The sequence below is a fragment of the Mirounga leonina genome, unplaced genomic scaffold, assembly GCF_011800145.1.
Source record: "Mirounga leonina isolate KUSES-001 unplaced genomic scaffold, KU_Mleo_1.0 Mir_165, whole genome shotgun sequence".
Taxonomy (NCBI): domain Eukaryota; kingdom Metazoa; phylum Chordata; class Mammalia; order Carnivora; family Phocidae; genus Mirounga; species Mirounga leonina.
In genome coordinates, this window is record NW_023270415.1 from 41,649,626 (window position 1) to 41,672,335 (window position 22,710).

The window sequence follows — 22,710 nt, forward strand, 5'->3', positions numbered from 1 at the left end:
TATTATTAACATTTTATATTAGTATGGTATTTTTGTTATAGTTAATGAACCAATATTATTGGTATATTAATACATTATTTTTAAATAAGATCCATACTTTATTCAGATTTGCTTAGTTATTACCTAATGTCCTTTTTCTATTCCAGGATCCTACGTGACATTTAGTTGGCATGTCTCCTTAGACTCTTCTTGGGTGTGGCAGTTTTTTAGGTTTTTCTTGTTTTTAGTGACCTTGACAGTTTTGAGGAATACTGGTCAGGTATATTTAGGATGTCCTTCTATTAGAATTTGTCTGCTGTTTTTCTCATTAGACTGGGGTTATAGGTTTTGGGGAGGAAGAACACAGAGTTAGAATGTCATTTTCCTCACATCTTATCAAGGGTACATACTACCTTTTGATTACTTTTTAAAAATAGAAGTGCATTAATATAAATATCATCTACATCTGATTACTTTTAATATGCTTTTTCAGATGTATTATTTCAGCGCTTTGCAAAGATTTTCATTGGCTGTCTTGCAGCAGTTACTAGTGGTATGATGTATGCTCTCTATTTATCAGCATACCATGAACGGAAATTCTGGTTTTCCAACAGGCAGGTAAGAAGAAAGAATTTTGAGCATATGGAAGTTGTTTTAGTATTTAATTTTAATCTAAGTAATGTGTTTTTCCCAGGGAGCCAAAATATATGTGTGATAAGTATGACAAGTGCTTTCTTATTTACAGGCATTAGAAACAAAATGGTGCAGGAGCTATTTTGAGAACACAGTCACAGCATCAACCTTGAAAAATTTAATACAATGTATTTCCAGGCCATGGAATAGAAACTATGAGGGTGCTTTCCTTCATGCAACTAATTTATCAGGGGCTTTTGATGACAGTGAAATGTTACGGAGTTTAGTCACACTTTGAGTAGTTTTGGTAGTTTACGTAGTTTACATTTCAGAAACAATCTGTTGAAGTTTCAGCAATAAAATATTTTAATTTTTAGATTACATGATTAGAATGTTTTGGGGGCATGGAAATGATTAACATGCATGACAGTATTTATTAAGATGTCTCTTCATATTAGTATGTTTAATGTCTGGTTTTAAATCATGTGTATTCCACAGACCCTTTAGTCACCATAGTTACTTACATAATTCATAATTTAGCCTTTGAGTAAATTTGTTCTCAGACTTCCCTTCACAATCAGATACATCTTTCACGCATTAATAAGGTTCACAGTGTTATCACTTGACTCTAAAGAGTTTTGTTTTCTTTTTTAGTCCAAACTGTTTTGTTGTTCTTATTTTTGAGCAGTAGTCAAGCCAACTGACTGTTTTTAAGCCATTGATTGACCTAATCCCACCAAAACATTTAGCTGAATAATTACCTGTATTGATTTGACAAAAGCTATTACTATAGCATATCCTATTTCCTTGAAAATTTTATGCATATTAATAACTATTAGTAGTTCTCAATACTGGATGTACAATAGAATCATCTGATGAGCTTTTAAAAAGCTCACAGATTCTTAGGTGGGGTAGCAGGGAATGTCTAGGATCAGTGTTTCAAAATATGTCCAAGCAATTCTGTTGTGTAGGCAGAACTGAGAACAACCAAAGGTTTAAAAATAATAGAAGGCATGCATCAAAAAACACTGTGTTTTTTAAAACCCTGTGTGATTCAGGAACATTGACTTTACCTGGGAGCTTTTTCAGAATTGCAGATTCTCAGGCCCCACTTTAGAATCAGAATCTAATCAGAGATCTTTTCTAGGAGTTTCATATGCACATTAAATTTGAGAAGCATTGATCAAAAGTTCACATCTTTGAAATCTTAGAAAGAAACGAATGTTTCCATTCATAAAGAATCATTTTAAGGAAATTTATTTATCAGATTTTTGTTGTTAAGGAAACTTATTTCGATTAATAAGCTCTAAATGAGGAAAAAAAAATTCACTGGTCAAATAGATCTAGGAAAGATTTCCTCTTGGAGATTCACAGTTGCATAAGGTATACTGAAACTCTGAGAAGTCTTACAATAAAGAAACCCATTAATTTTCTTTAATGCTGTCTTTGCGTAACTTATTTAACTATAGAACTCTTTAGGTAATTCCCATTTATGTCTTAGGAAATTCTGTTGACCAAACTTAAGAAAAACTGCTCTGATACCTATTGTTTTGTATTAATTGATAAATATGCATGAAAATAAAGGAGTTTCATTTTCAGAGACTGTAGATTTATAAAAGCTTGATTTGTCATGAAATGTACAAGGTTTTTCAGTGTTTTTGAATTACGTATATTCTTGGTTCTGTATAGCCCAATTTTTTTATAATAAAAATTTTTTAAAGATTTATTTTTAAAGAGTGAGAGAAAGAGAGAGCATGAGTGTGGGGGGGAGGAGCCAAGGGAGAGAATCTCATACAGACTCCCTGCTGAGTGTGGAGCCTGATGTGGGAGGCTCTCAGGAGCCACGACCCTGAGATCATGACCTGAGCTGAAATCAAGAGTTGGATGCTCAACTGATTAAGCCATGCAAGCATCCTGTATAGCCCAATTTTAGGAACTTAAGATTTATATTTCTGAAAGTTCTTTTGAAAAGCACTGATTAGGTATCTGTTGCTCTGGAAAAGAGTTAAGGGCTTACAGTTCTGGATATATAAGGAAGTGGATAAGCAATAGAAAATACTGATTTCTTCTTAAACTTCTTTTTTTATTATGGACTTTAACACCTCAACCATCATTTTTTATTCTTGCTATCCTTAGGGCATTTTTTCTGGTTTTCCTTCTAGATTTTCCTTATATATGACTTATGAGCTACAATCCATTTTTTTTTTAAAGATTTTATTTATTTATTTGACAGAGAGAGACACAGCGAGAGAGGGAACACAAGCAGGGGGAGTGGCTTTCCGAGGAGCAGGGAGCCTGATGTGGGCTCGATCCCAGGACCCTGGGATCATGACTTGAGCCGAAGGCAGACGCTTAACGACTGAGCCACCCAGGCGCCCCTACAATCCATTTTAAACCTTAGGTGTTTCTTTCTTTTTTTTTTTCGATTGATTTATTTGAGAGAGAGAGAGTGCACGTATGAGCAGGGGGAGGGGCAAAGGGAGAGGGAGAGAATCTCAAGCAGACTCTGCTGAGCACAGAGCCTGATGCAGAGCTTAGTCTTAGGATCCTCAGATCATGACCCAAGCCAAAATCAAGAGTTGGACACTTAACTGACTGAGCCACCGAGGTGCCCCAAACCTTAGGTGTTTCATTAAAATATTGCCCGATTATTGAAAAGTTTAACCTCCTTAATGTGACCACTAGTGATTAAAGGAAAATTCAAACATGTCTTTGAATAAAAGGATAAGTAAATAGCATTAATTTAGAAGATGAGGAGAAAGAAGATTGCATTTGAAATTTAGTATACTGGTATTTGAATAACCATTTCATTTTCTTTTAGGAGCTTGAACGAGAAATCACATTTCAAGGTGACAGTGCCATTTATTACTCTTATTATAAAGATATGTTAAAAGCGCCCTCATTTGAAAGAGGTATGATAACCACATTTGTATTTTTTATTTTTTTTAAATTAAACTCTATCCCCAACATAGGGCTCAAACTCAGGACCCTGAGATCAAGAGTTGCATGTTCTACCAACTGAGCCAGCTAGGTGCCCCCCACATTTGTATTTTTTTGAGAGAGAGAGAGAGAGAGCACGAGAGGGGGGAGGGTCAGAGGGAGAAGCAGACTCCCCGCTGAGCAGGGAGCCCAATGTGGGACTGGATCCTGGGATTCAAGGATCATGACCTGAGCTGAAGGCAGTTGCTTAACCACCTGAGTCACCCAGGCGCCCCTATACATTTGTATTTTTAATAACAACATTTTTCTAAAATAAAACATTGTTCTACTATGTGGGAGCCCTTTAATGTGGAGATTTGTCTTAGAATATAAATATTATTCTTTCTTATACTTAATAAAAACATAGGAAAAATGCACAGTGTACTATACTTTGAGATTTTTAATAATTTAAAATATTTAATGCCTCTGAGTGACATGTTTAATTATTGTAAAAGCAGAATAAATAATATGGAGAAAAATTTCTCTGTCTTTAGGTGTTTATGAATTGACACACAATAACAAAACTGTATCTCTGAAGACTATAAATGCAGTGCAGCAAATGTCTCTATATCCAGAACTCATCGCCAGTGTTTTATATCAAGCAACTGGTAGCAATGTATGTTTTCTTTTGACTTTAATATTTATTTTCTTACATTGTGCAAATAATTAAAATTATTTAATGTCCTATTATCTCCTCTTCCTTTTTTTTTTTTACAATTAGGAGATTATTGAGCCAGTATATTTCTACATTGGCATTGTTTTTGGATTGCAAGGAATATATGTTACTGCTTTATTTGTTACAAGTTGGCTTATGAGTGGAACATGGCTAGCAGGAATGCTTACTGTTGCATGGTTCATTATTAACAGGTAAGAAGTGTTTTTTGAATTAAATTTTACAGTTTTGTTTTATGGCTGTGGTATTTGGTTCTAAAAATGCCACCCCCCAAATATTCCAAACCCCATCCCCTCTGTGAATCTGATGAGATATCATTCCTGTGATTGTTATGTTAAATGGCACCATTGACCTTAAGGTAGGAAGATTACCTGGTGGACCTGATCTAATGAACCGTATGAGCCCTTAAAGGTGGAGATCTTTCTACACCTGGTGCACAAGGGGAGGTCAGAGATAGTTGAAGCATGAGATGGATTGCTGTGCTGTTGCTGGTGTGAAGTGAGGAGGAAATGAATTTTGGCAGCAACCAGGGAGCCGGTGAGAGGACTGCAAGCCCTGATGAGAAGAGCAGCCCTGGCTGAAGTTTTGATTTTAGCTTAGGGAGACCCTGACCACAATATTCACACATACTGGGGTAGGTTTGTGAGCTAATAAATTTATGTTGTTTTAAGGCTATACATGTGTGGGGTGCCTGGGTGGCTCAGATGGTTGAGCGTCTGCCTTCGGCTCAGGTCATGATCCCAGGGTCCTGGGATCGAGTCCCGCATCGGGCTCTCTGCTCCTTGGGAGCCTGCTTCTCCCTCTGCCTCTCTCTCTGTCTCTCATGAATAAATAAATAAAAATCTTAAAAAAAAAAAAAAAAAAGCCTATACATGTGTGGTCATTTGTCATGCAATTGAAGAATAATACACCTACCTTATATCTCTCTTTTTTCAGACATAGTAACATTGGCATACATGGATGTGCCTCTTCTTTCCTCTTTTATTTAAAACTGATGACACGATTTCATGAAAAGAAGGAAGAGGCATCAGATATATCACTATTAAGTTAATCACTACAGATAAGGATTCTGTATTAATCTATCACAGAGTGCTTTGAGTTAATAAACCCATTCCTTTTGGTAATCAAAGCAGCCTCAGTTCTTTAATTGTGAGTAAAAAGAGCAGGCAGTGGGTCTTCTTCGAAATGGAGGGCTGATTTGAGACATAAAAATTTTCTTGGCATTGGTCAGTGTCAAAAGTTTAGTTTTGAAGGGTGGATATTCTTTCTTTCCATAACACTTTTCTCCCCTAACACTTACCATGACTAAATTTTTAAAGATGAAACATTCTCTTACAACATTTTCTTTGGCAATTGCCAAATAAAAAATATGCTACTTTCAAATTATTGAGACTCAGCATTAAGGGCTATAATCTCTTACTGGGCTTTGTTTATATTTAGAGTCACATGCTGCCAGTAATTTGATATAAAGGATATTTTATTTATTTATTTTTAAAGATTTTATTTATTTATTTGAGAGCGAGACACAGCGAGAGAGGGAACACAAGCAAGGGGAGTGGGAGAGGGAGAGGGAGAAGCAGGCTTCCCGCTGAGCAGGGAGCCTGATGCGGGGCTCGATCCCAGGATCCTGGGACCATGACCTGAGCCAAAGGCAGACGCTTAACAACTGAGACACCCAGGTGCCCCATAAATATAAAGGATATTTAAAAAATCTTCCTTAAGGGCACCTGGGTGGCTCAGTCGGTTAAGCGTCCAACTCTTGATTTCAGCTCAGGTCATGATCTCAGGGTCATGAGATTGAGCCCTGCTTTGGCCTCTGTGCTTGGTGTGGAGCCTGCATAAGATTCTCTCTCTCCCTCTGCCCCTCCCCATCCCAGTTGCACACTCTCTCTCCAAAAAAAAAAAAAACTTCCTTAGAAGTTTTCAAATACAGTTGTTCAGCTTTATGGATCAAACATATTTAATCTTTTTCTTTAAAAAAATTATTTTTATTATTTTTTTAAATGTTTTAAAAGATTTATCCATTTGAGAGAGAGAGAGAAAGAGCACAAGTGGAGGTGAGGGAGAGCAGCAGAGGCAGAGGGAGAAGCAGGCTCCCCGCTGAGCAAGGAGCCCGATGTGGGGCTCGATCCCAGGACCCCGAGATCATGACACGAGCCAAAGGCAAACGCCCAACCAACTGAGCCACCTAGGCAACCCCCCCCAATTTTTTTAAGTAAGCTCTATGGCCAATATGAGGCTTGAACTCAAGACTGAGATCAAGAGTCCAGTGCTCTGTTGACTGAGTCAGCCAGGTGCTCCTCCTTAATTCTCTTTAAATCCTCTATAATTGCTTTTTTTGTGGTTGAAGAGACGGAGTTAGTTGTCCTACAGAATGTCCCACCTTGCGGATTTCTTTTGTTGTTTCGTTGTGGTGTCATCTAGCTTTTCCCTCTATTCTTTGTGTTTCTATAACCTGGAAGTTATATCAAAGGCTTGATGAACTCAAGATAGCAATTCTAGTTTGAATATATCATAGATGATGTGTTTTTCATGTTCCATGATACTGAAAGTTACGTGGTATTTATGTGGCCTACCCCTAGTGAGTCTGAGATTGACTGCTGGTTTGGGGGATGACAGATTTCTTCATTGAATAGTATGACTAGAAAATAATTTGTGTGGTGTTTTAGGGTACCAAATGAATGTCCTTTTCAACATTAACCATTTACCTAAGGGTTGTAATTCCAGTTGCTAATCTTGGCTGAAATTAGTGATTACATTAGGGTTTATTAAATTATATTTTTCTTTTTTTAAAGATTTATTTATTTATTTTAGAGAGTGTGTGCACATGAGTGGAGGAGGGGCAGAGAAAGAGAGAAAAGGGAAGCTGACTCCCCACCGAGCTGGGAGCCCAACTTAGGGCTCAGTTCTAGGACCCCAAGATCATGACCTGAGCCAAAACCAAGAGTTGGACACTTAACCAACTGAGCCAAACAGGTGCCCCTTAAATTACATTTTTCTATTTTCATTAGCTACATTCTTCATTCTTCAAAGGTAGAATTTTTCTTTATTTTCTTTATTTTTTTTAAGTAGGCTCCATCCTCAGCACAGGGCTTGAACTCACAACCCTGAGATCAAGAATTGGGTGCTCTACCAACTGAGCCACCTAGGTATCCCTAGAGTATTTATCCCTAGACTATGTCTTTATTAACCAGTGTTCTTTGGTTACCTTTAAATTCAGTTACTATTAGAAAGTCAGAACAAATGCTTAATTTCACTTTACCCATTTCTAAGAAATTGTTTTTTTTTTTTTTAAGATTTTTTTTTTTTAGGGGCGCCTGGGTGGCTCAGTTGGTTAAGCGACTGCCTTCGGCTCAGGTCATGATCCCGGAGTCCTGGGATCGAGCCCCGCATCGGGCTCCCTGCTCGGCGGGGGGTCTGCTTCTCCCTCTAACCCTTCCCCCTCTTGCGCCCTCTCTCTCACTGTCTCTCTAATAAATAAATTTTTAAAAAAAATCTTTTTTTTTTTTTAAGATTTTATTTATTTATTTGAGAGAGAGAGAATGAGAGTGAGTACATGAGAGGGGGGAGGGTCAGAGGGAGAAGCAGACCCCCCGCCGAGCAGGGAGCCCGATGCGGGGCTCGATCCCGGGACTCCGGGATCATGACCTGAGCCGAAGGCAGTCGCTTAACCAACTGAGCCACCCAGGCGCCCTCTAAGAAATTGTTTAATAGCTGTCTCAGATAGTGATAAAACAAACTTTCTGGTGTTCTCTTTTTTTAAAAATATACTTTTAATATATATATATATAATACATTTTATATTACATTTGTGTGTGTGTGTGTGTGTGTGTATATATATATAATTTTATTTATTTATTTATTTTTAAAGTAGGCTTCTACACTCAACATGTGGCTTGAACTCACAACCTTGAGATTTAGAGTTGTGTGCTTTGCTGACTGAGCCAGTCAGGTGCCTCACTGGTATTCTCTTTTTTAAGCATGTTTTTCTCCTTTGGGATTTTCATTGATTCAGTAGGGCTAAATCCATTACCATCATTTTTGTTGCTCAAATTGTCACAACTTTGGTTAATACAAGTCCTTTCAGGCTAACTGCTGAGTTCTTTTAACACATCTTCATTAACCTTTGAAAGCTTTCTTGTTTTCTGGCTCAACAAGGTAAGCAGGCTCACCTTATACATTCCCTGTGAAAGATTTGGAATTAGCCACTTCTCTATGGAGCTTTAGTTCCTTTTAGTATATTATTAGAGAATCTGGTATAGATGCTAGGGGGATAAGATGATTTCTTGTTACATCAGAAAAGTGCTTGCTAGAGAATATTTTAAGTTGCCATGTACTTTCTAAAATTTTGTTAGGATTGATTGTTAGAAATTTAATAGCCCACTCAAAGTATTTCAGAACTCATAGACTAGGTCTAGGAGGTCTTGCTTTTTAGAATGAAATCTATTTAGTACAAAACTGGCATTATTTACAATAATAAAAGGATGACTTTCTTGATTATGTGATGTGTTAGTTATTGCTGCATACCAAATCAGCCTAAAACTTAACAGCTTAAAACAATAAACATGTCAGTTTCTGATGGTAAAGAATCCACAGTGGCTTAACTGGGTGGTTCTGGTTCAGGGCTTGTTATTGAGGGTGCAGTCAAGAGTTGTTTAGGGCAGGGTACCTGGGTGGCTCAGATGGCTGAGCATCTGCCTTCGGCTCAGGGATCAAGACCCACATCGGGCTCCCTGCTAAGCGGGGAGCCTGCTTCTCCCTCTTCCTCTGCTGTTCCCCCTGTTTGTGCTCTCTCGCTCTCTCTGTCAAATAAATAAATAAAATCTTAAAAAAAGTTGTTTAGGGCTATAATCACCTGAAGGCTTGACTGGCATGAACCATCTACTTCCAAGCTCATTCATGTGACTTTTTCCAAGAAGCCTCAGTTATTTGCTGGTTGTTGGCCTGGAAGGCCTTAGTTTCTCATCACATGAACCTCACCATAGAGCTGCTCACAATTTGGCTGCTGATTTTCTTTAGAGTGAGTGATCCAAAAGACTGGAGTGAGTGTGCCATAGTGGAAGTGAGATCTCTTTTATAACCTAATACCAGAAATGTTATGACCTTACTCTGCCATATTCTATTGATCATGCACTGACTTCGGTGCATTGTGGAAAGTAACTATACAGGGTGTTAATACATTGCAGACCATCTTGGAGACTGGCTCCTACAGGCAGTGAACTTTTTCTTTAAGTGGGCTTCATGCCCTCCACATGGGGCTCAAACTGAGGACCCTGAAATCAAGAGTTGCATGCTCTTCCAACTGAGCCAGCCAGGTGCCCCAGTAGTGAATTTTTAATATTCATTTTGTTTAATTTCTAGACTTTATCAGAAATTTGAGGAGGAAGCCCAGGCAACTTTTCCATGTAAGAATAACAGCATTAAAGAATAATATGACTCCTTGCCAAATAGAGTATTTTAGAGATCTTAGAATTGTAAGGTAATTGGGGTGCCTGGGTGGCACAGTCAGTTAAGCCTCTTATACCTGGTTTCAGCTCAGTTCATGGTCTCAGAGTTGTGAGATCGAGCCCCATGTCCAGCTCTGAGCTCAGTGCTGAGTCTGCTTGAGATTCTCTCCCTCTCCCTCCGCCCCTCCCCGTTTGCTCCTGATCTCTGATCTCTCTCTCTCTCAAATTAAAAAAACAACAACAAAAAACTGTAAGGAAATTGCCTTATTTCATGGTACAATGTATCATGGGTAGCTGGAGCAGGAGTTAGGTAGAAAAATTAACCTGATATATTCTGCTAAAATGTATCTTTTGGCAATTAAAACATTCTTAGCAAGTAGTTTTTGTTTTGCTCTTTGTTCATTTTTTATTGGTATATATTTTATGCTGTAAAATATATTTTAATGCTGTGAAAGAGAATGTGCTTTTTCTATTCATCAGCTCTTGTTTAAGATTTATTTGAGAGAGAGAGAGAGAGAGCACGAGCGGCGGGGGGGGGGAGGGGGGCAGAAGGAGAGGGAGAGAGTCCCAAGCAGACTCCACGCTAAGCATGGAGCCTGACATAGGGCTCGATCTCACCCTGAGATCACGACCTGAGCCAAAACCAACCAACTGAGCCACCCAGGCACCACTGTTTACCAGCTTTAGAGTTTATATATGAATGCTTAGAAAAGTATAAAAAGATACTAGTCCGTTCCATTATATTATGATTATTAGTGTTGTTAACTGTATTTTTTGTTACATATTCCTTAATACCAGAAGGGGAAAGCAGGATTGTAAAACCAAAAGACATAGGCATACTAGAAAATGCAAGGAAATTTTAGGAAACAGCACTGTATAGACAGTAGTGGGTGAAAAAATCAGGGGCGAATGACTCTCTTATAACAGATGTATCACCAAAATGGGCTGAACTGAGACCAGGCTTCACATATAAACAATATGGAATAGTCCCTACTGATCTTCTCATCTACAAATATATACCTGGCTATCACTTCAGTGGAAACATCTTTGTATTTGAAGGGCAAAGAAAGAAGTGTGTGTGATTAAAAGTGTATATTAAAGTTAGTCTTTGGGGACGCCTGGGTGGCTCAGTCGGTTAAGTGTCTGCTTCTGCTCAGGTTATGATCTCAGAGTCCTGGGGTCGAGCCCCCCATTGGGCTCTCTGCTCAGTGGGGAGCCTGCTTCTCCCTCTGCCTCTGGCCCTCCCCCCCTGCTCCTGCTCTCGCTTTCTCACCGACGTACTCTCTCTCTCAAATAAATAAAATCTTTAAAAAAAATAAAGTTAGTCTTTGCCCCCCCCAAATAATTGTACATTGGTAATAATAAAGAGGTAAGATGCAAGGAAATGCACATGTCCTAGAGGTATAGCTAACAAAATAATGTGACACACCATGCTGGTTCTGGTGTGATGCTACTGATATACTCAGAATGCTCATGCAGGTGTAAGCTTTTTCAATTTGAGGTGGAATTCCTTTTGTAGGAATTCCATTTTATTGCAAGGCAGTAATCCAGAAAAGGACAATAATACAAAAAATTAGAAAACCATCTAAATATAAGAGAATGGTTAGGTAAATTGTAATACATCATTGCAAGGCAATATGCTGCCATCAGAAGTTGTACTGATACTGGGTAAATGTTTTTCAACTTTCACACGTTATACATTCATATGCCAAAGTGTTTTATATGTTACCCAGCTCAACATTTCTCAAACTTCAGTTCTGTATTTTCATGGGTTCCATGTATTGACTTAAATAATTTGAATTATAATGCTGTTTACATATAAAATGAAACTAGGTAATGCTCTGAATGCTTACGCTACTATAAAACCGAAACCAATTTACTAATGAAATAAGCAACCAGGAAAATAGTAACTGAAAAGATGAATTTAGGGCACCTGGGTGGCTCAGACGGTTAAGCGTCTGCCTTTGGCTCAGGTCATGATTAAAAAAAAAAAGATGAATTTAATGTGAAAATGGTATTTTGCTAAAGCCAGATTTCTGCTCTCAGCATAAATAAAGTACCCTTCCAGCAGGTTCTTTTTTGAGTGTGGCGCACCTGCACAGGTGGGTATTGTGAGATGACTCACTTTTCATCATGTTGCTCTCCTCAGTGCACTCTGAAATCTCTTTATACCACGGTGATCAGGATATCATTTTGTTTTTATTTGGCAGTACATCATTTGGTATTAGAATCATTTATTTTTCCTGATTAACTCAAGCCGATTGAACTAGTCCTATGTTGCCAACTAGATTGTTAACACAACATGGCAGTGAGCACTGAAATCTTTTGGCAACAGTGAATTACAAGGTGGTCATCCAGATGATCCAGATTATGCTTATGTTATGATGTGTCTAAAATGAAAACTTAGGGGGCTCCTGGCTGGCTCAGTCAGTAGAGCCTGTGACTCTTGATCTTGGGGTCGTGAGTTCAAGCCCCATGTTGGGTGTAGAGAATACTTTAAAAAAAAATGAAAACTCAAAATTAAACTCAGAGCTTGCTAATCTCTGTGAATATATCTATAGGCCTATGAACCCTAGGTGATTTAACTAGTAATTTTGAACTGCTGGTTTGTGCTGCTGCTAGACTCTGCCACTGGGGAGAACAAGGGGGTCTCATTTGATTTTGTCCCTTCCTATCATTAGCCTTCTGTTCCTCACAACCACCAAGCGTGATGAAGGCAAGAGAGAGTAGCTCAGGTGTTCAGGAAGGTAGCAATGGGAAGGCCTGACCAGGTGAAGAGAATAACTGACAGAGATCTTACTCAGTTTGTGTTGCAATGACTTCCTTTCTCCAGTGCAGAGTTGTAAAGATTTCCCTGCACTGATCTGTAACTTGGGCAGGGTTAGTGAGTCAACCTTCAGAAAGGTGAGTGCCGGGTCCAGCTTCCCAATTCTGGCTGATAGAGTGGCTGGTGGAGTCCTGAATTGAGAATAGATATTCTCTCTTTCCTCCCCACTTCCTGCCTCATGACACTTGAATCTCTTATTTGTCTTTATTAACTTTCATATTTTTTCAGGGATATTATATGAAAATACATGGTCTTTAGAATACTTGATGTTCAGTTGATGGTATTGGGACAGTAATCTGGAAAATAAACTTTATTGCTCAAATACTAAAATAAACTCCAAATGGATTAGCATTGAAAGTAAACAGTGAGGGGCACCTGGGTGGCTCAGTCAGTTGGGCATCTGCCTTCGGCCCAGGTCATGATCCCAGGGTCCTGGGATCGAGTTCCGCATCGGGCTCCCTGCACAGCGGGAAGTCTGTGTCTCCCTCTGCCCCTCCCCCCCTCATATTTTTTCTCTCTCTCTCTCTCAAATAAATAAAATCTTAAAAAAAAATCTTAACTGTAAAATAAAAAAAAAGTAAACAGTGAAACCAGTAATTACTATACAGAAACATTGGTTCATGTTTTTTGTTGTTTTTGGTGCAAAAAGGTGATTTTATTAAAGCACGGGGACAGGACCTGTGGGCAGAATGAGCTGCCAACATTGGTTCATGTTTTAAAAATCTTTGCAAAAGGTAGTATCAGAAACACTTTAAGTGTATAACAATAGAAATTAGAGTATGATAAATCTCTACCATGATGTGCCTTTTATTTATTTATTTGACAGAGAGAGACAGCGAGAGAGGGAACACAAGCAGGGAGAGTGGGAGAGGGAGAAGCAGGCTTCCTGCCGAGCAGGGAGCCCGATGCGGGGCTCGATCCCAGGACCCTGGGACCATGACCTGAGCCGAAGGCAGACGCTTAACGACTGAGCCACCCAGGTGCCCCGGACCATTAAATATTCTTGAAGTGTATTTATGGATACATATGTTATGGAAAGATGCTCATAATATATCATTAAGTGAAAAGTAGTTCATTACAGAATTATAAAAGAGCCAAGATCTAATATCGTTTACTAGGTTGTAGACACACTACTAAGTTCTTTACAGCTTTTATTTCATTTGCTCTTCATATATGATCCTGTTTTTTTGTATATATATATTCAATCACATATACATTTGTAGAAGACAGGTTTTCTTATAACTTTTTAACAGTTTTATTGAGGTATAACTGACATAAAATGTGTATATTTAAAGTGTACGATCAGTTCAGGCATTTAGATACACTCATGAAACCATCAACAAAATCAATATAATAAACATCTGTCACCCCCAAAAGTTTCTTTGCTCACCCCTGGTAATGCTTCCTTCATTCCTCTTTTCCCCCCACCTCTACTAACTGTCCCATTGTCCCCAGGAAGCCAATGATCTACTTTCTGTCATTATAAATTAGTTTGCATTTTCTAGAATTTTATCTTGTTTTATTTTTTAAAGATTTTATTTATTCATTTGACAGAGAGAGACACAGTGAGAGAAGGAACACAAGCAGGGGGAGAGGGAGAAGCAGGCCTCCCACTGAGCAGGGAGCCCGATGCGGGGCTCAATCCCAGGACCCTGGGGTCAGCCGAAGGCAGACGCTCAATGACTGAGCCACCCAGGTGCCCCTAGAATTTTATATAATGGAGTCCTACAGCATATACTTTTTTGGTCTTTCTTTTCACTCAGCATAATTATTTTGAGATTCATGTATGTTGGGCATATCAATAGTTCATTCCTTGTCATTGCTAAGTAATATCCTGTACCATAATTCAATTGAACTAAATTACATGCAAATATATTCCTCTCCATGATTTAGGAGAGTTATACAGCAATTTTCATAAAATTTGTAAGGCAGTAGTACCTTTGTTTCTGTGTGGAAAAGAGCTATTGAGTGTGTGAATTCCAAATGTAATGATTGTAGGAAAGGTGGTCTTCTTGAGGTGTGAGGATATGTACAGGAGACAACCTGCTGTCAGTGCAAATTGAGGAGAAACTTAGGAAGAGCCTGGAAAGACATTCTGTATTTGTGATTGTGGGAATTTTTAAAGGTTTCTGGATATATCACATGAAGGTCTACTGTAACGGTAATTCCAGGTAACCTGCTGATTGAAAAGATTATTAAACTAGATATCAGAAGATATGCATTGTAATCCCAGTTGCACCACCTATTAGCTGTATGACCTTGATTAAGTCGTATCACCTCTCTGAGATTCATATTCTTTAAATAAGGGAGGATAAGAACTTTGGGTCTCTGTCAGTCCTGCTAATTATGTAATGCAGATTGTACTCTAGAGAAGGGTAGCCATCTCATTGAGGGAAGAGAGAGTGGGAGCTGAAATCCAGTGTCCTCTGCCACAAGCTATGTGCCCTAACATCAGGTGTATCTGCTCAGAGCAGGGGTGCCTTTTTCAAATTTTCGTAGAGGCCTGCTAATTCACCAAGCAGTGCACAGCAGCGCTGAGTCTTCCTGGAATGGAGGGACTGGGGGCTGCATGAGATGCTTAATTTGCTCAAAGAGGCTGTATAGACAGTGGCGGCTGTCTGTTCTTACCTCACAGGATTGGTATAGAGAACAATGAGATTGTGTGAAAGTGCTTTGAAAAGTTTTGTATTACACAAATATCATGTCTTGCTATTTTGCTGTTCGTCTGTGGTTTACTTTAGGGTAGATACAACAAGAATTGAATACTCCATTCCTTTAAGAGAAAACTGGGCACTACCATATTTCGCATGCCAAATCGCTGCACTTACAGGCTATTTAAAAAGCAACTTAAATACTTATGGAGAGGTAAGATACAAATTTATTTGTCACAGTTAATTTTGATGTGTTGCAAATGTGGTATAAAATTTTAAAGTTAATCATATTAAACAGTTAAGTTATAATCGGTGAAGCCTAATTACTACATCTATAAAGAATATATTTAGGTAGTCCTATTATATAACACTGTTAGTCGAGTCTGATAGATGGTAAATTATTTTAAGGAAAAAGATGTTATATTGTTTCAGTGCAATTACTTGACAAAAATATATGAAGAATATATTATTTTGAAAATTAGTCTCATTAATTTACCATTTTCTGTAATATTGATGGCTTTTAGTCATTGCAAATAAGGAAATATTAATGAAGATACAAAGAGTGACTACAAACGGCAGTAATGTTAACTTTTATGGTAGCACTGCCTATTTTCTCTTTTCTGTTTTTCTGGCAACCACTGCTCTGTTCTCTATCACTATGATTTTGTCATTTTGAAAGGTTATACAAATCGAATTATATAGTATGTTATCCTTCAAGACTGGCTTTTTTCATTTAGCCTAATGCCCTTGACATCCATCTGAATTGTTGCTTTCTATCAATAATTTGCTTGTTTTCATTGCTGAGTAGTATTACAGCAATATGTGTATTTTATTTTATTTTATTATTATTTTTAAAGATTTTATTTATTTATTTGACAGAGAGAAAGATAGCGAGAGCAGGAACACAAGCAGGGGGAGTGGAAGAGGGAGAAGCAGGCTTCCTGCCAAGCAGGGAATCCGATACAGGGCTCGATCCCAGAACCCTGGGATCATGACCTGAGCCACAGGCAGACGCTTAATGACTAAGCCACCCAGGCGCCCCAGCAATATGTGTATTTCAGTCACATATTTTTTAGTTTGCTTCCCATTCTTGAGGCTAGATCTTGTGGTCCCAGTTGCATAAAGATATTGAAGCTCAGATATTTTGTGCAGTTATCTGGAACCATCTAGGGACATCTGTGGTTGATTACTGAAACACATTTAATGTGTCAAGTAATATGTATAAAATAGTTCACAATAAAGACAGTTGAAAATGAAGTGAGCAAGGTAAGGGGTAGATAAGAGTGCACAGATTTTTGAAAATGTTCAAAGGAACAAAGCTAGAAAGGAAAAACATAGCTAATTGTCCAGATTGTGTTTGACATATATTTCTGTCTTATCTCACTGCATGTTCTTTAGAGTAGTTGAGAATAAACCCTTGGAATTAGCAATTTGCTTCATTATACTGTAGTTTTTTCCCTAGTATCCTTGAAGTAATATCCACATGTCTAGTAGATTAATTAGGCTAGATCTAGATCTGAGCCTTCATTGATTTCTGGAACTGGTTTCTCTGAGGATGATGGTTTCAGGCCTTGTTATTACAGTTCTGGTTGTTCCACATTAGAAGTTTCCAGAACACTTTCTCTTATAGCTGTGGTGATATGAAGAGCAGAAGCTATGTGTTCTGTCAGTGCTAAGCTCTTCTGGGCCTGGCAGTTGGTATTTATTCTTTGACCAACTGGTAGAATTTTTCCATCTCTTACATTTTGTTCTCTGGTCTTAATCTTATTCAGGGTGCTGGAAAATCCTTATATCTGCTGATGGCCTGAGGTATTTCTGACTCCGAAATTTATCATTGAGTATAGTCAGCTGAGTCTGAAAGATTAAGTTTTAGAGAGTATGGTTGTTATCTCAGGTTTGACTAGACCCTTATTGCCTTTCTCCTTTGCTATTCTTATCAGAGCAAAGTCATTTGACATCATGGCTGGTGGAAAACTTGGGAATAAAAATGCAGATCCCTGGAGGAAGTAGAGGTTGTGAGAAATATACTAAGGAACAGTGGATTTGTCAGACTTGGTTTCTCACTAAGGGATTACTTGAGAGATGACATTTGGAAGGACAGAAATTATTTCAGCCAAGTACTTTCCAGGCAAGGGCAAGAAGTCCTTGTGTTTAGTACCTTAGCAAAGGAAAAGAGAGATTTACATGGTTGACAGTATAAGCACTGGGGAAAGGTAAGGCACGCTTTCACTGAGAAGCAATAAAAAAAGCAATGGGCTTTTTTCCATGGACTGTGTAGTAGGCTGAGATGTAAACAGACTATTTAAATGGAAACTCTTAGGGAAATATGAAGCACCACAGAAGTGAAAATATTTTCTAGGGTGAATGGAGTTACTTTCACAATAACAAAAGCCCATCAGCCAAGTCTAGAAAAAGCCACCATTTTCTTATGCTTATTACTTTACCTCTTTTGAGATGAAAGTGTACTGAATTTTTTCCCTTTGTCATCCTGAAATTCTCAATATGATGTTGAACTTTAAAGGACAAGTGGTTGATTTCTGTCTGTGTGCTTTATTGAAGATCTTATTGTTTACGTAAGGGTTTAGCAATAATTATGTAACTTAAAAAAGAAGTTTCTAGAATTATATAGCTTAAAGTAAAACCAGTAACAGAGCTTCAACTTTGAGGTAACAACCTCATAGATTTCTATAGTAATAAAGCTACTGATACTTAGTTTCTTTCTTTTGTTTTCCCTAGAGGTTTTGCTGCTTGTTGATGAGCGCTTCAACTTACACGTTTATGATGATGTGGGAGTACAGCCACTATCTCTTATTTCTTCAGGCGGCATCTCTGTTCTTGCTAGATAGCTTTTCACTGGAGCAAAGTGACAAGGTATTTTGAATTTTGAAGTTGTGATTTTAAATCCAGAGAATAAATGTTTTCATAGTATTGTATCTTAAGATCATTTAGCTTCTAAGCTTTATTCTGAAATATTTTAATAGGCCCTGACTTATAATTCTACGCAAAAGATTGCTAAACTCATTCTCCCTGCCCTTTTAGAAACACTTTGAAATTCCGTTAAAGAAGGTCTGCTTAACCAGTCAACCATGTGCTTCTTCTCCATTTCTAGCCCTTGCGCCTTCCCTTTCTATTTCTTTAAAAAAGAAAAAGAGTGAAATATAGAACATGCACAAAAAAGTATATGTATGCTGTGTATATATACCGTGCAGAATAAAATATGAGTATTTGACCATCCAGGCCAAGAAATGGAACATTGGAATACCCAGAAGTCCCTCTCTTAATATTCCCAGTCACATCCTGCTCCCTCCCCAACAGAGGCTTGCTGTCCTGAATTTTGTTACTCCTTTCCCCTGTTTCTTTATGGGTTTTACCACTTATCTAGATAGTCCTTAAAAAATATGCTGTAAACAATGTATTGTTTACTTTTATCTGATTTGCTTTTGAGATTCACTCATGATGATGTACAGAGCTAATTTCATTCACTTTTATTTATTTATACATTTTATTGTTAATGGACACTTCATTTTTTCCAGCTTATTGTCCATATAACCAGTGCTGCCATAAACATTCTTACCTGGCACTAAGTGCAAGATTTCTCTGGAGTATATATCTCATAGTGGAATTACAAGTCAAAGGATATGTGCATATTCAACCTAACTAAATACTAAGCCTTTGTCCAGAATGGTTATAGCAGTTTATATAAGTGCCATCAGCATTTGGTTCCTTTCTTTATCTTTTTCTTTTTCACCCCTCTCTCATTTTTCTTTCATTTATAAACATTTATTAAGTATTTAATATGTTGTCCAAGCCAGAAATTTGGGGATCTTCTTTTTTTTTTTTTTAAGATTTTATTTATTTATTTTAGAGAGAGAGAGAAAGCATGAGCAGGGGGGAGGGGCAGAGGGAGAAGCAGGCTTCCCGCTGAGCAGGGAGCCTGACGCGGGGTCAGGTCCTGGGATCAGGACCTGAGCCAAAGGCAGACGCCTAGCCGACTGAGCCACCCAGGCGCCCCAGAAATTTGGGGATCTTCTTGCTCTTTCTTTTCTTTATCCTGTATATTTAGATGATCCAGAATCCTGATGAATACAAACATTTAGGTTAATTGAATAGAGAGAATTGAACATAAAGAATCATTAATCAAATATAATGTCATTATCTTGTTAATTGAAAGGGTAGTAAGAACCCAAAAGTATCATAGAGGTAGCAGTTTGCAGGAAGCAGCTACCACCACCAGAGCTGAGGGAGCAAAGGGGAGAATTTGGAATTATTAAAACTTCAAAACTTGGGGGCGCCTGGGTGGCTCAGTCGTTAAAGCGTCTGCCTTCGGTTCAGGTCATGATCCCAGGGTCCTGGGATCGAGCCCAGCATTGGGCTCCCTGCTCAGCAGGAAGCCTGTTTCTCCCTCTCCCACTCCCCCTGCTTATGTTCCCTCTCTCGCTGTGTCTCTCTCTGTCAAATAAGTAAATAAAATCTTAAAAAAAACCAAAAAAACCCTTCAAAACCTAGAGGAGGGACCCCTGTGGGGCTGAAACTCAGACTTCTAATGCAGGGCCGCTGCCCAGCTTTGCTGGTGTGTCTGAACTGGAAAGAAGGGCCCCATGGAAATGGAACCCAGACCTCTGTGAATGGGGCTCTGGCTAACTGGCCCTGGGGTCTCGGGGGCAAGAGAATGTGATAAAGCTGGTTCTTCAAGTGTTGGACAAACTGCACCTGCATTCAGCTGCTTCAACTAGAAGGAATTGCTCTGTTGGAGTGGAGAAGTACTGCCGATAGGATACTCACAGGAACTGCAAAGCAGACAGGAGGCCACCAGCTCCTCCTTTCTCCCCCAACCTTGTCATCTCTCTCTAGCATTTCATATTGACAGAGTTTAATAGTGAGCCAACTGGAAAAGCAGAAACATAGATTGCAAAATCTCCAGCCCCAGCGTTACAAGGCAGGGAGTAGAGGGACAGGTTGGGACTAAGAAACAGTCACTCAGTAACTGGCACACATCTGCAGAACCAGTATCCAAAATCAGGAAATAAAAAATTTGCAGCACCTGGAAGATCCCATTGTGCCCTCTCCCAGTCCTTGTTTCAGCCTCCCAACAGTAAGGTATTTCTTTTCTTAATGGCTCTGGCCTCTTGGGGATATTTTTCATTGTTTTTCTTTGCTTTCTTTCTTTTTTTTTCTTACCTTTACCACTCTGCCTTTGATTTTCCCCTCTAACTAATGCCTATATTTTGTCTTAGTTTTCCCTTTCCAAAAGGAATTAATTTATGATAGATTAAATTATATTACTGAATTTTAGAAAAGAAATCTTCTAAGACATGTGACTTTCCTGGGAGATCATCTGTTAGGACATTGAATTTAACTTTCTTATGCTCACTGTTAAATGGACCAAATCTAAAAATACTTGTCTCTGGTGCTACATTTCATGGCAGTATGTTTTCACTAGGTAGGTTTTCGGAACTGCTGCTAAAGATTAATTTTTGATTTATGCAGTTTGATGTTGTATGGATGGATTTTAGTAACAGGGCAAGCAAAGTAAAATTAAATCAGGGTGAAAGCAGGTACATTCAGGCTGATTTAGATGTCCATGGTTTTAAAACTTTTTACTTTGTTTATGAAAGTTATTTCTAAGAAAGTAATAAATTCATTATATACCATAACATTAAAAATACAGATTGAACATTTGTAGGATACTATATTATATATATATACTAAATTATATATACTAAATTAATATATAATATAATAAATATATACTAAATTATAATTGGGTATTTATTTTATAATTGGAGTCAAATCTGTTCTAAATAAAACTAATGAAAAGATGTACAAATAAAATTCATTTTATTCTCATTTATCTTATTTTGTCCCAACAGGTTCATGAAGTTTATAAAATCTATATATTTTCTCTCTTTCTGGGATATTTACTGCAGTTTGAGAATTCAGCTTTATTGGTATCTCCTTTATTAAGTTTAGTAGTGGCCTTAATACTTGCTAAGTGCCTTCAGGTAAAGAGAATTGCCTTTTTATCATTCTTGCAGTGAATTTTTTAATTGTTAATTTTTTATACCTCACTTCTTTGTTCATGATTTTCCCCCCACAGCTGAATGTGAAGAAAGGAACTTGTATAGCTAAAATAATGAAAGTGATTAATTTTTACTTGGTGTGTACTCTGACAGTGACACTGAATATTATAATGAAGGTAAATGACTCTGCTGGTGAGATTCATGTAGTAGAGTGAGTTGGATAATGAAATATACTGGCCTAAATTTTAATGAGAATAATGAGATAGCAAAATAATAGAGTTTGTACAGTAAAATTTTGAGTTGAACAATGATCATACTTACAGGAAAAATAGGATTCTAATTTTTTTCTAGATATACTTAAAAGATACACTTTATTTTCCATTTATTTTCAAATGTCATCATTACCCAATTAATTAACATTAAGTAATTTAGTAAACAGACGAGTAAAAGTTTTGAAAAGAGTGGGTAAGTTACTCAGAGTGCCTGGGTGGCTCAGTCGTTAAGCGTCTGCCTTCGGCTCAGGTCATGGTCCTGGGATCGAGCCCCGCATTGGGCTCCCTGCTCTGCGGGAAGCCTGCTTCTCCCTCTCCTGCTCCCCCAGCTTGTGTTCCCTCTCTCGCTGTGTCTCTCTCTGTCAAATAAATAAATAAAATCTAAAAAAAAAAAGTGGGTAAGTTACTTAAGTCATGCAGGGTACGTGGAAATCTTACTACCCCATTATAGTTTTATGATTAACTATAAGGTAATGTGATTGACTTAGGTCAGTAGATCTTCTTGCTTCGTAGTTATACCAAGTATTATTTAATTCATTTTTAATTTGTTTTTTTTTTTTTTAAAGATTATTTATTTATTTATTTATTTGACAGAGAGAGACACAGCGAGAGAGGGAACACAAGCAGGGGGAGTGGGAGAGGGAGAAGCAGGCTCCCCGCAGAGCAGGGAGCCCGATGCGGACCTTGATCCCAGGACCCCGGGATCACGACCTGAGCCGAAGGCAGTCGCTTAACCGACTGAGCCACCCAGGCGCCCTAATTTGTATTTTTTTTTTTTTTTTAAAGATTTTATTTATTTGACAGAGACGAGGAGAGCGGGAACACAAGCAGGGGGAGTGGGAGAGGGAGAAGCAGGCTTCCTGCCGAGCAGGGAGCCCGATGCGGGGCTCGATCCCAGGACCCTGGGATCATGACCTGAGCCGAAGGCAGACGCTTAACGACTGAGCCACCCAGGCGCCCTGTATTTTTTATTTAATAGTCCTGCTGTGTTTTCTATTTCTAGACAGAAACATATTGCTGTGAGCATAGCTAATAGTTCTTTGTTGTAACTAGTGCTTTTTTCTTCCAGATGTTTGTCCCACACAAAGAAAATGGGCACATGCTGAAATTCCTTGAAGTAAAATTTGGACTAAATATGACTAAGTAAGTTTTAGATTATATATAAATTTACCTAACTCCATACCACTTAAAAGATAAAGAGCAAAAATAATCCAAGGAGTAGTAGACAC

At 38.2% G+C, this 22,710-nt stretch overlaps 1 protein-coding gene across 5 annotated transcripts in view; it reads left to right on the forward strand.

Moving 5' to 3' along the window:
- The window catches only part of DPY19L4 (dpy-19 like 4), a 67,724-nt gene that overhangs the window by 14,829 nt on the left and 30,185 nt on the right, over positions 1-22,710 (forward strand). For 2 of the 5 annotated variants that reach the window (XM_035011543.1, XM_035011545.1), the window contains 9 exons: positions 473-597; positions 3,434-3,524; positions 4,086-4,207; positions 4,313-4,458; positions 15,280-15,403; positions 17,926-18,060; positions 21,060-21,191; positions 21,287-21,385; positions 22,551-22,624. In XM_035011543.1, the coding sequence (XP_034867434.1) occupies positions 473-597; positions 3,434-3,524; positions 4,086-4,207; positions 4,313-4,458; positions 15,280-15,403; positions 17,926-18,060; positions 21,060-21,191; positions 21,287-21,385; positions 22,551-22,624 (1,048 nt within the window). The remainder of the gene's footprint in view (positions 1-472; positions 598-3,433; positions 3,525-4,085; positions 4,208-4,312; positions 4,459-15,279; positions 15,404-17,925; positions 18,061-21,059; positions 21,192-21,286; positions 21,386-22,550; positions 22,625-22,710) is intronic. The other 3 variants (XM_035011544.1, XM_035011546.1, XM_035011548.1) reach the window with 3 other exon arrangements.